The sequence below is a fragment of the Colletotrichum lupini genome, chromosome 3, assembly GCF_023278565.1.
Source record: "Colletotrichum lupini chromosome 3, complete sequence".
NCBI classification, from domain to species: Eukaryota; Fungi; Ascomycota; class Sordariomycetes; order Glomerellales; family Glomerellaceae; genus Colletotrichum; species Colletotrichum lupini.
Window position 1 is genome coordinate 5,505,265 of NC_064676.1, and position 11,837 is coordinate 5,517,101.

The following is an 11,837-nucleotide window of genomic DNA, read 5'->3' on the forward strand; positions in this document are numbered from 1 at the left end:
TGTCGCATCAGGAGACACATCGGCCATTGAGCCTTTCTCTATAGAAGTTGTCGAGAAGTGAAGATTATTATAGCTACATCCATAGGATCGCCTCATAGAAGTAATACTTGTTTTTTCTTTTTCAGAAAATGGTCTCCCACGGTCCCAGGTCTCTAGCCAGTTCCTTGAGCCTCTCCTTGATACCGTCGCCCGTGCCCTTGGTGCCCTCTTCTCCCGGTCCCGTGGCGTACCGCAGGCAGCCTATATCTCGATACCCTCCTTTGCCGCTATTGGTTCTATCGCCTGTATCAAAAAGGTCAGCATACAATACGAATGTTGGTTAATAAATCTGTCAATGAAGTAGCTGGTAGACGAGCTGTACTCACATTCTTTCCAGTTCCAGTTCAGCATGTACTCGCACCGATTCATCCCATCAATCTCCTCCCCCGTCTCCCTCGGATCAAAGGCCCTCATGCCATACTTTGTTCTCTCCTTGCTCGGAAAGGTGCAGCCCTGTATCCAAGAGATTGTAAAATGATGTTTTGAACCATTCGTGCCCAGCCCGTTGGATTTATATTCCCCGCTATCTGGCGATATCCGCAGCTTCTTCTCATCCAACGCCTTGCAAATCTTCTCAATATCCATCGGGATATCCATCCCGCTCATGACCTCCTGGCCGAACGAAACCTTGTCGTTGCATTTCTGCTCGCCGACCTTGATCTCCATATCCTTGATCCACTGTGTGACAATAGGATACGGCGCTTTGCTGGTGTTCTTGGTCGGCGTTGTTGGGGTGGGATCCGATGTAGGCGCAAGCGTAGGCACGGCTAGACACTTGCAGACCTGGGCCACTTTATCACAAGCCGGGGTCTGGTCGCGAGCGCACTGGTTTGGGAGGTTGCAGTGGCTGTCTTCGGTGCAAGCTGTTCCCGGTTTCTGTACCGCAGCTGTGGAGGAGGGCCATACTGTGGGCACGTCGGATGGGTTGAATGACTTTTCGCTCTTGGTTGTTTGAGGCAGAGGAGATGTCTGAGGAACTGATGGAGTTGTCGTCAGAATTGGAATTACAGATGGACCGGGCGGGCCAGGAGGTGGCGGTGATTCTGCCAGAACAACATGTTTGTTGTTGTAGCTGGTTGTCCATGCTGCCCATTTTTGAATATTGTGTGATGGTTCAGCGAGTACTCCTAGTTGAGGACTGGCCAACAGCAACGAGCCTAGGAAAAGAGTGAACCTGGACTTCGACGGCATGATATGTTTTCAGAAATGGATTGATGAGGAAAAGAGATGGCAGACAACACAGCGACGTAGTCTGGTAAAAAAAAAAGGGAGGAAGTGCACTTAAGTCGCCAGTGGACTTATCGCAACTCAAAGGGGAGATGATTGCCTGATTGAAAGTGTAACGCCCTTGTTTTGGCGCTTTGATTCGTGACACCATATCACCCCTTCTGAATCTGGGACAAACAACTCTGTCGTAGACTTGCCAACATTGTACTTTTTCTCACTGAAGAGAGCAGTTCATTGACGCGAGGTCCTCGAGCAGCCATTTGTACTTTGAAGGGATGAACTCATGCCACTGCAGTTGTTCCCGAAAATAGACTGGATACAAAACTCACCTCAATAGCCCAAGTGGGTCCAAGTAAATAAAACATGAAGGTACATCAGGGAGGCAGAAAGCACTCGGGGAAAGTCTCAAGAGAACATTAACAAAGAAGCCGGTGTCAGCGTTGGAAAGAACTTGGCAAGGGAAGATTGGAGTGTCTGCCTCTGCCCCCTAGTTACTTCATCGCCTTGATTGACCCCATTACTCTTCGATCGCGTTCCGTTTCCGTGTTGCCTCCACTAATGACTGAACTGGACTGGAATATGGGTCAAAGAAACCCCAACATTCTACAATGCAAGCCAGAAATTCATCATGAACATGGCCGCGCAGTTGTATTCTGGCCTGGCTTCGTGTTAAAAGCTTTGAAAAGTAATCATTCCGGATAAGACAAACGGCTTCTTTCGCAATTCGCCACTGTTTAACATGGGACACACCACAGCGCAAGGTAACTCCCAACGTCGGGCGCGGCTGAGATGGCATATCGCATACGTCAAACGCATCAATGAGGAACGTCTATCGAAGCAGCGCCCCATTTCCGATGCCCCTCAGCTAATAGACGAAATTCAAGAATTCGAAGCTCTGTTTGTGGACTTGCCCCCGCTGCCGCCTCGCCTTCCACGACCCGATTATGCTATTGATGTCGGTAACCTAAACCCCGATGACCCCATGGAGCTCGGGTTCTACATTGCTTGTCGAATGGGCCACCTGCAACAGGTTGAAGTCTTCATTCACGACATTTCTCCTAGTCACGCAGTTCGTCAATTTGGTCTGCAGCAAGCTTCTTTCGGGAACCAGCCTGCTGTCGCCAAGTTCTTGCTTGCCAACGGTACAGCTCTCCACGGATACGTCTTTGAAGGCACGGAAGCCGCATCAAAGACACGAGGAACCGCTGTTGGCGCTTCCCTTTTCGAGACTTTTCCAGAAGATGACGATACCTTGGTTCCTCTACTGCAAGCCTTCATGGACGCAGGGTGGCACCCGAATCAAGCTTGGGAGCCCAGAGAGGGGAACTACCCAAAGTGGGCGCTCCAAGATCCTTTATGCGTCCGCAACAAACCTCTGGCCAAATTTCTCCTCTCTTGCGGCGCTGATCCGAATATTGGGCCAGGGTGGTATCATATTCCGACACTTAGGGAACAAGAACCAGATGTCTGGTTTCCAGTTGAGGTTCCGTTTCATCGACATGGGATATGGACATTTGGTCTTGCGATTGAGACCTGGAATCCGCGGTTCTTCGAGCTGCTCAGAACGTACAGCGATCCTGCCCTCAAGGTCTCCGAACTCATGCCCTTGCTGCGCATCGTGCGGGACATGTTAGTATTATCAGCTGTCGGCCAACATAGTGAGGACGGTGAACGATGGGTGAGCCCGTTCTCCATGCGTCGTGAGATGGCTGAGCACATGTTGAGCTTCGATGACGTAGGTGTCGATGACGTGAAGTGGGCAGGAGAAAGAGGGGAGCAGGCTGCTCTGACTTTGGCTTGTGCCACGGGGGACTGGGATTACGTGGAGTGGCTTCTTGACAAGGGGGCCGATCCGAGTGTTCTTGACGGGATCGCTTTCGCTCATGATCCCAAGAGGCTGTTGGGGCTTATGAGTCGGGCTGGGGCACCCGATTCAGGGCAGGTCGAAGATGTTGCCCGGCCATATCAGATAAAATTGAAAAAGGAGCTGGACCAATATAAGATAAACAATCGAATTACGCGCCGTTAAGGCGTGATCAACAAGTTCTGACGACGGGACATATGTATGAGGTGCCAGATAGGTACATCAAGTACGACTTGTCCATGAAAGACAGGATGGAGTTGAGGTTTCCATAGACCAGGGCCCAGCCCATCTAAACTGTGATGAATTGCAGTATCGTTATGGTGAGTGTGAACTTGACACTGACAATGTTCAGAAGAACGAAGGTTTCAAAGATCCCCAAGATCTAGCAGTGAACGAAATTGAAAATACGACACCTGTAGCAGTCTTGATAAAGTTGATAGACACTCATTTTCAATTGTAGGCTACTATAGCTACATTCTCACCTCGATTTAGATCTACAGCTCCATGTCCTTACAGAATCTTGTCCCATTTTGGCAGGTTGCCATTCCGCATAATGTTTGGGCTTTATCTGGAGATGAATGGACTGCCGGGATATCTTATGACAGGCCGCAAAGACGATTTCGTTATCCAAGTCACAACAACCATACCTCTCCCGGCTAGGACTTGTGATCTCAAAACTGCTAATAGCTGAACAGACGGCACCCTACTGTGCTACTGCCAAGTTCTTCGCCCCCGGCAAGCTGGTGAATCAGTTGAGACTTCCCTTCGTAGCCTTGCGCCTCAGCCTTCCACGGAGGGGCTGACTTCTCCTTCTTCCTTCCAATTCCCTTGACAACCGAAAGGTTACCTCTCTCCCTTTCACATCATCGGTTTCCAATATATTCCTCGTTTTTCCATTTGTTTCCTTCGCAGGAAGGCAAACGTGTCACTCTAATCTCCCGGCTTCAAGCTGTCGAAAAGGCACGACAGCCGTCGCCACATCGACACCAAGGACTTTCGGTCTTTGCTTCACCGACACCAGACGAATACAGTTGAGAGATTGAACTCGACCATCGAAATAACGCAAGCGGAAAGCCACGATCATGTCTCTGTCAAAGCTTCCGAACCTGACCGATTCGGTCCGCGTCCCTTACGAAATTTTCCTCAATATCATCGAGGTTCTCGTCCGGCAAGAAGTGAAAAACACCCATCCGCTGGAACACGTCCTCGAGTACGACAGACGGAGTGAGGCCAGGATTGTCGTCAGCACGATCGGCTATGACGATGATCACTACGTACGAATCAACCGAATTCGCGACCTCCTGCACATCGATTCCAGAAGCCGCAATATGGTTAGCAAATACTTCCCTCGAATGGCCATGATCACACGCAGGCATCGGCGTTACCGGGTCCCGTTCGTGGGACGGGTGTGCCTCGCTACCGACATATTCACTCTCAAGGAAAATCACGAGATCGATTTTCTCAAGGCCTCGATCATTCTGCCCACCGTCAATGGCAATAAGATCGTCCGGAACATCACGGCCATCAACGGAAGCGACACTAAGTTCTTCCGAGAGAACTTCGAAAATTTTGTCGACGTGCTCGCTTCCCTTCCCAACCTCCGCAAGATCGTCATCGATGGTGGTAACTATCAACCGAAGGAGAATGACGACAGGTGCGCATGCTCTCTCTCGGAATCCCACCCAGAGTTTACGACCGTTGACGCGTTCCACTTTCCATCGTTGGCCAAGTGGGCGGAAGACTACGGCGACGTTGCTCGAAAGTTTGGTCCTCAGTTCAGAAAGAGAAACATTTCAATCATCGCCCGTGTCTCCATGAACACATTCAAGTCTAATCTGGAGCTGGATATCACCGAGGATGCCATTCGCGTCAAGTCCAACTGCCGGAACTGCGACTGCTGCGAGTGCTGGTTGGATGAGGTTTGTCAAGATATGGCTTGGCTCCTTCGGCAATGTCGTCTCGCCGATCTCAGGGAGAATTCCGAAAGTCCCCCCTAGATGCTATTATCTGCAGATCTATGCACTCGAAGGACGAGATACCGGAGGAGCATTGCGAATGGAAAGGGGGAAGGGGTGGAGGGTAGGGGCGTTTCCTCGACCTTCGAAACATAGGATGGGACAATGAAGGAAATAACATCTCGCGAAATGGGTCGAACAACAAGATGGACATCCTTTCATGCTATTGAGGACTTCTAGTGAATTAAACGAATAGTTGCGCATACAATCAAAAGAGAGACTCTATAGGCATTCGACACCCAAGTAAGGTGTCTACATTGATAGCTGGCTTGGTTACCTACCATCTTGAACCCAGCCTGACGAGATAAACTGTCTTGTATATGATTTGTGGTCTTGTCACAATTGAAGTGGACAAAAAACACTGTGTGAAACAGCATCGACCGTCAGCGTTACGATGGGAAAGTAAGTCAAGAATTTGATGTAAGCTGCAATCTACCGCAAGTGATACAAACAACCTCCAGAAATGGAAATGCAAAGCATACTCTTCAAACTCCCATCCGTGATACCTTATCGTAAATATCACAGTCCAAACCTCATGGAAAAACTAATCCTGCTGCTGCATCGCTTGCTGTAGAGTAAGGCCAAGAGCTCTGAGATCCTCAGAAAGCTCAAGGTAACAATCGCAATGCGGGTCAAGGAACCGCATACGAACAGCTCCATCCTTCAAGGATAATCGTAATGTCTTGGCGCGGGAACTCTGTGTCCATGCTGTGCTTGTTGTTACGTAAACATCAATCCCTCGTTTTTCTGCGACGCGCAACTGCGTCTTCAAAGTCTTCAGGTCGTGACCCGATGCATCCAGACCCAGTTCGGGGAGGATTTGGGTGTCGAGTGGCATGTCGTCATCGTGAGAGTCATAGAAAGAGACTCTCGGATCGACCCCTGTGAAGTTTTGTTCGGCATGGATCCAAATTTCTCGCAAGTTGGGAAAACACAGCAGCGTTTCAGGAGTAAGAGTTTGCGGCCAAATCTGAGTGGGTAGGTAGTCAAACCAAGTCCCTTTGACCCGTCTTACTAGTTGAAAAAGCTTTTCGTGTTCAGGTTGAGGATGAAGAGTGAAAGATGCATGGAAGATGCTATTCCCGTCCGGCGCTATCTCGAAAATGTCAACATCCGGAAGCACACACCCTGGCAGCAGACGGACCCTTTCGTCCATGGATCGAGGATCATACGTGCGTGAAAAGTACGCGACGCGTACCATGTCGTTGGTAACGAAGGCTCCTTTTACCAAGCGTCTGCTGGTTCCGTCAATTCGTAGAAGGTCGCGGATTTGTTTCCATCGCTGCATCTGTATCTTGAAGCTTTTACGGCCCCACAATACAACAGAAAAACTGGACTGCGAGACACTTTGATGCTGTCCGTCCGTGAAATCAATTGTGTAGATTACCTTTTCATGTCTAGCCCGCTCGTAGGCCTCCGAAATCATGGCCTCTACGATGAGGAGGAAAATCTCGTAGGGCAGGTTGATAGGGCCCTTCCGAGCTGGGAAAACTGCATGCAACGATTGAGCGGACATGTTGCTTTTCTTTTAGAGGATGGAGTGATAGGTTTTGTTGCCTGATTAGTGTACTTTTACCTCTTTCTGGAGGACTTCGCTTTTAGTGTCTTGAAATTCTGAGTATGTTGAGAAGTTTGGTGATGAGAATGTTGGTGATTGGCTGATGTGGTATGAGAGAACTCCAGATATGACATTGCATCTTGGTATTAGTCCATCTTATACATTAACAAATTTTCATCGGCCTTTTGTGCCTTTGATCAACTGTTCTTGGTCTCTCTTGTATTGTCATCGCTCAGACAAATCTATTGTACGCATATCATGGGCCTAGTTCGTCGGTATCATTAGTTGTCGCGTCAGGCATTGATCAGTCCAAGTCATTGTTACACGACTATTGTCTTTGAGTCAATAAGGAAATCACCATGTCTTCCTTCGAGGATCTTTGTGCTATTTATTGGGCTTGAACTTTTCTATTCTTGCCAGCATGTCCTCCTAGCATTTACTCCAAGTAAGTAGTATAGGTACATGACGTCAGAAAGCTTCCTGGCCACTGTAGCTTTTCTAAACATAGCTCTTTAGATATGCCACAAGGCTCCTGCAAAATCCTTTGAGTCTGGACACTTCTTTCTAATTGAGCTACATTTATACCAGGCGTTCACGATGTCATGGCTCTACTCATATGCAGCAAGCGATTCCATCGCCTCTTAACTATCAATGAACAGCCATGGTCCAGTTTAATGCCACAGAACTGTCGGGAAATACTGGAGGGTGCTGATAATTCGGAAAGGACCCGAGCGAGACATATGTGCCAGATGTAGAAGTCAGTTTGTCTCAAGCTCGCTAACTATTACTCAACAGATGGCAGATGGCCATATACACTTAATCCCCCAAGTCAGCTAGATGACCACATGAAGAATTTGCCTGCTTAGTTGGAGTCATTGGAGCAAAGGTGGGAAATTAACATTACGAGGTCACCACAGCATAACAATAAAAGAGGCTCGTGAATACAGAAAAGACGAGGTGAGAAAAAAGAAAATGGCTGTTGTAGCTTCAATTATATGACAGACTCGCTTAAATGTTCCAAGGAACACCAATTCTCCTAAAACCAAGCCTTGACACCAGCCTGAATGGCCTTGAGGAGGCTGAAGTCGTACGAGTCCTCACCCAAACTCCAAACAGCGACGCCACCCAGGCCACGAGCCTTGGCAATCTCATTGAACTTGCGGGTGACAAGAGCAGGAGTATCCCAGGTCCAGAAGAAAGGACCGGCGGGGTCCCAGTACCACTGGCCACCGCTGACCTCATCGGTCTTGCCGTTGGCCATGGCAGTCTTGAAGGAAGAGAGGGTGGAGGTGCCGTTGCAGATACCGTAGTCGGACTGGCAGCCATTGCCGCAGTGAGCAGCGGTGGCACCGCAGAATCCGTACTGGGAGCAGCAGTTGCCAGTGGGGCACTTGTAAAAAGTTCCGGCACCGCAAGAAGCATCCGGAGAAGTAGTCAGGTTGGTGGGAGCAGCCTGGAAGTTGGCGGTCTCGAAGGTGACGGCGCCAGACATGCCCGTATCGGTGCCGTCGGCAGCCTCCATGAGCTCGGTGGGGCAGCCGAGACCCTGGGTGCAGTTGTAGCCCTTGGCGGTGGTGAACCACTTGGCGTAGAGAGCAAAGCCAAGGTTGATCTTGGCGGGCTCGACGCCAAGAGCGATGTAGGTGTCGATAGCCTCAAGAGAACCCTTGATGTCGGTGTGGTGCTTAGTGATATTGTCACGGCGGTTCATGAGATCGTAGGTCATGACGGTGAAGTGGTCGACGGCGGCGTTGATCTTGGGAGTCTGGTGCTTGGTGAACGCAATCATGTCGCGCTTCAGGCCCGGGGCGGTGACGGAAAGCTCCATCTTGTGGAGCTTCAGCTGAGTCTTGATTGCGGACAGGAGCAGAGGGAAGGTGTTGATCTCCGAAGTCTTTTGGCTATTTGGCTTCTGGATGTAGTCCGCACCATTGCCACCGGGATATTCCCAATCGACATCTAAGACCACGTTTAGTCGGCTATCATACCAGAAACACGGCGAAGGATCATGCTTCACTTACCGATACAGTCATATCCGAGCTTGACTGCCGTCTCTGCGACGTTGATGGCGTACTTGTGACGGCTCTCGTTGGTGGCGGCCCCAAGACCGAATCCGTCCGTGTCGCCCCAACCTCCGATGGCCATGCAGACCTTGGTTCCGTTGTTGAACAGAGCGCGAACCTCGTTCAGGGGCTTGAACGGCTTGTATTCGCCAGCCGGATCGGAAGCAAAAAGGGAAGAGTTGGCGAATGCGGTGATTACGTGGGTAACACCCGAGGTTACGGACTTGTCCGGGATTCCTGCGGTGTGGTACCTAATTGGATCTGTTAGAAAATTGTCTTGGATTCGGGTGATTGAAGCAACTTACTGGTCAAAGTACATGACATAACGAGGAGCTGCACCTGTTCCTTCGGTGCAGGTAGTGCCGTCGGAGGCAGCCTGAGCGGCCACGGCAGCCACAGAGGCCAAGCCAAGAGATCGGAACAGCATTATTACTATGGTCTGGTATTATCAAAAGAATGTGGTTCCTCAACGAATGGTCGAGACGGTCAGATTAAGCGAGTGACTTAGAAAGGCGTGAAGGCGCTTGCCAAAGAATCTTTAATACTTGCGTGAGGAGAGGGAGACGCACCCTCAAATAGCTCGACCCCTATCCGAGGGATACGCAACCGGTCTCGTGTTGACGAAAGTTACACACGGGTAGCGGGACCTGGTGCACATTACCACTGCCCACAACCCGACTGTTTGGGGGAGCAAACTTGGATGTTTGGTTTGCCTGGGTTGATTGCACTCGTAACGAGTGAACAGGTAGATTAAACGGGCATTTGTTGGGTGGATCACGAGGGGTGATCATTCGCGGGCGGACGCGGTAGTGCGGCACTTCGCGGTGCCAAGTAGGGAGACAAGGCGGGATCGGTTGCGGCCAATGGTTGGCAGCGGTGGAGAGTTCAATATATCAAGAAAGTATAAAATGGACGTTTGGTAGAGTCGGAAATTGCGGTTGGACTCGGTCTGCGTTTAGATAGGCTGACTCGCTGGGATGAGCCCTTCCGAAAGACCGTCGACTGAATCGCGCGCTCCAGAAAGTGCTGCAGCCAAGATGATTTCCCAGGTGGAAAAAGCTTGACCTAAGCACAAGCCTTCCGGGGTTTCCGTCCGAACTCAAAGACACCCTGCAAAGTGGTTCGTGCACATACTTCTCGAACGAACCAGCGCGGCGTTGAAGAATCCAATATTATTTTGGCAAGTTTGCCATCTTGCTCTACTTCTCACCGTCTCTTCGGGCTTTCGATTTCGAAAAGTTTCAGTGTACGGGGTACATGTGTTCAGTAGCATGAAGCTTTGGCTGGCATCGGAAGTATCTGAGAACAAAGTGAGCAACGTCGTTACTTTTGCTTCTTTTCCTAGTAGCCGAGTGCCTTGCTTAGCTTAATTTGTGGCTTAAAACCGCTTGAGGCTGGAGCTCAGTGCAGCTGCTCTGTCTTTCCTGCACCTTCCATGGGAACAACAAGCTTGTGGCACTTAAGGCAAGCAACAGGATGACACCATGTCGCGTCTGATCGTGCAGCAGACAGAATTTCTTTTGGGTTTCTTCAATTCACACCTTTTGACCAAAAGATCATCGCGTTTCGTGATATTTGATCGTATGAACCGAGCAGAGACATAAGGCAAAGTGGATACTAGTTCACAAGTGTTGGTTGCAGTACTTGTCCCTTGTCTTTGAAAGCGAGTGAAAAGTGGCGGCACAACTTAATTGCAAAGAGGCATTTGTGGCTATGACCTTTAGATGCTCCATCTGGGTGTTGGGCTTGATCCAAACCTGGCAGAAGGGACAGTGAAATGTGATGTGGTTAACAAATACAGTCATGGTTTATCGAATAGGGTTGGTGTATGAAGGAGTGAGAAAGTTGGGAGAGAAGTTCGATGTCCAGATAAAAGCCTGGCGACGAGGTGTAAGTGAGCAGAGCTACGGCCGTGAGTGAGAAGCCATAGATGGCCCCTACGGAGGTGGCTTGACGACAAGCTATCTCGAGACCTCCCTGACGAATTTTCCATGTCCCGGCTCAAAAGGAAACTCAAGACCTGTGTAATGCCAGATATCTCCAGAGAGCTGGTTGCCCTCGAGTATTGACAGTGGCATCTTCTCAACCAGGATCATGACTGTGCAATAAATGAATTGCCTGGACTTTTCGACGAGTGTGCACTCCATTAGTAGCAGTGGAACAGTCATCAAACAGAACGCAAGTTAAGCCCCATCGGGAAGTCCATGACATGCAATGGTAAGTATGTGGCTTTTACATTCGCTCTTCGTAAACTCGTGTTCTTCTTTCGCTATATTTGGGTAGATACAGGCAATTTTCTGCTTACTCCACGCGCCTACTGCTGCGCCGTAACTCGTAACATAGAAGTTGCCCCCCTTATTTGAAGTTACAAACAATGACGATAGTAAGGAAACTTTGAACATGCCCTCGTTACAGATATCGGAAGTTGTCAGGTTGCAACATGACTAGGAGTAACACCATCCCAAGGACACTTGAGCATTTCCTTTGCCCAGGTTCCCTACTATTCTGGAGGCTCAAGTAACAACTAAAAGTGCTAGTAGTATTCTGATCAATCGTGAAAAGCCTTTTCTATTATTGCCACTCCTTCTATGGTCATCCCTTTCTTAGACCTTCTGGGTTAGAATTCGGAAAGAATAGTTGTAGCGAACTCAGATAATAAAGTTCATACATACCGATTATTACAATATCAGTCAAAACGTGGCCCAGACCACGGGAAGCAATCAATTGTTTCGTTTCTCAATAGAATCTCTGCGTGAACTGTAATTTTTTACAGTGTTCTTATTGTCAAACTTTCATTATTTGGTTACATACCGTACGACCCGTATCTGGTCGCTCATCATTTTGCCATATAAGGAATACGTCAGGATGAAGGGCAAGGAGCTAGCCCAGCCTCGAAGATTGCTGTTGCACACTTCCGGAGTTCCAGTCTATTCAGAATCGTGCGTTGAACTTGAACTTGAACTTTCTGACACAGAGGGCTACAGTAGATAATATACTTCTCATTGGCGTAAGACGCTCTTACTTTTCTCATCTCTCTGAACATCGGAACGAAATCACCTCCCAGTTCATGG

General features: G+C 49.2%; 5 protein-coding genes across 5 annotated transcripts; 2 read left to right on the plus strand and 3 right to left on the minus strand.

The window, feature by feature from the left end:
* Positions 1–121: 121 nt before the first annotated feature.
* On the minus strand, positions 122–1,230 carry CLUP02_06407 (uncharacterized protein; the record flags this gene model as incomplete). The annotated part of the gene is made up of 2 exons (XM_049285406.1): positions 122–282; positions 366–1,230. The coding sequence occupies 2 exons, from the start codon at positions 1,228–1,230 to the stop codon at positions 122–124; spliced, it is 1,026 nt and encodes a 341-aa protein (XP_049142549.1).
* A 775-nt stretch (positions 1,231–2,005) lies between these two features.
* On the plus strand, positions 2,006–3,295 carry CLUP02_06408 (uncharacterized protein; the record flags this gene model as incomplete). Its single annotated transcript, XM_049285407.1, has 1 exon — positions 2,006–3,295. One exon carries the CDS (start codon positions 2,006–2,008, stop codon positions 3,293–3,295), a length of 1,290 nt encoding a protein of 429 aa, XP_049142550.1.
* A 917-nt stretch (positions 3,296–4,212) lies between these two features.
* On the plus strand, positions 4,213–5,127 carry CLUP02_06409 (uncharacterized protein; the record flags this gene model as incomplete). The annotated part of the gene is made up of 1 exon (XM_049285408.1): positions 4,213–5,127. One exon carries the CDS (start codon positions 4,213–4,215, stop codon positions 5,125–5,127), a length of 915 nt encoding a protein of 304 aa, XP_049142551.1.
* A 562-nt stretch (positions 5,128–5,689) lies between these two features.
* On the minus strand, positions 5,690–6,661 carry CLUP02_06410 (uncharacterized protein; the record flags this gene model as incomplete). Its single annotated transcript, XM_049285409.1, has 1 exon — positions 5,690–6,661. The coding sequence occupies one exon, from the start codon at positions 6,659–6,661 to the stop codon at positions 5,690–5,692; it is 972 nt and encodes a 323-aa protein (XP_049142552.1).
* Positions 6,662–7,739: 1,078 nt separating this feature from the next.
* On the minus strand, positions 7,740–9,193 carry CLUP02_06411 (glycosyl hydrolase family 18; the record flags this gene model as incomplete). The annotated part of the gene is made up of 3 exons (XM_049285410.1): positions 7,740–8,662; positions 8,725–9,017; positions 9,072–9,193. 3 exons carry the CDS (start codon positions 9,191–9,193, stop codon positions 7,740–7,742), a joined length of 1,338 nt encoding a protein of 445 aa, XP_049142553.1.
* Positions 9,194–11,837: the final 2,644 nt, after the last annotated feature.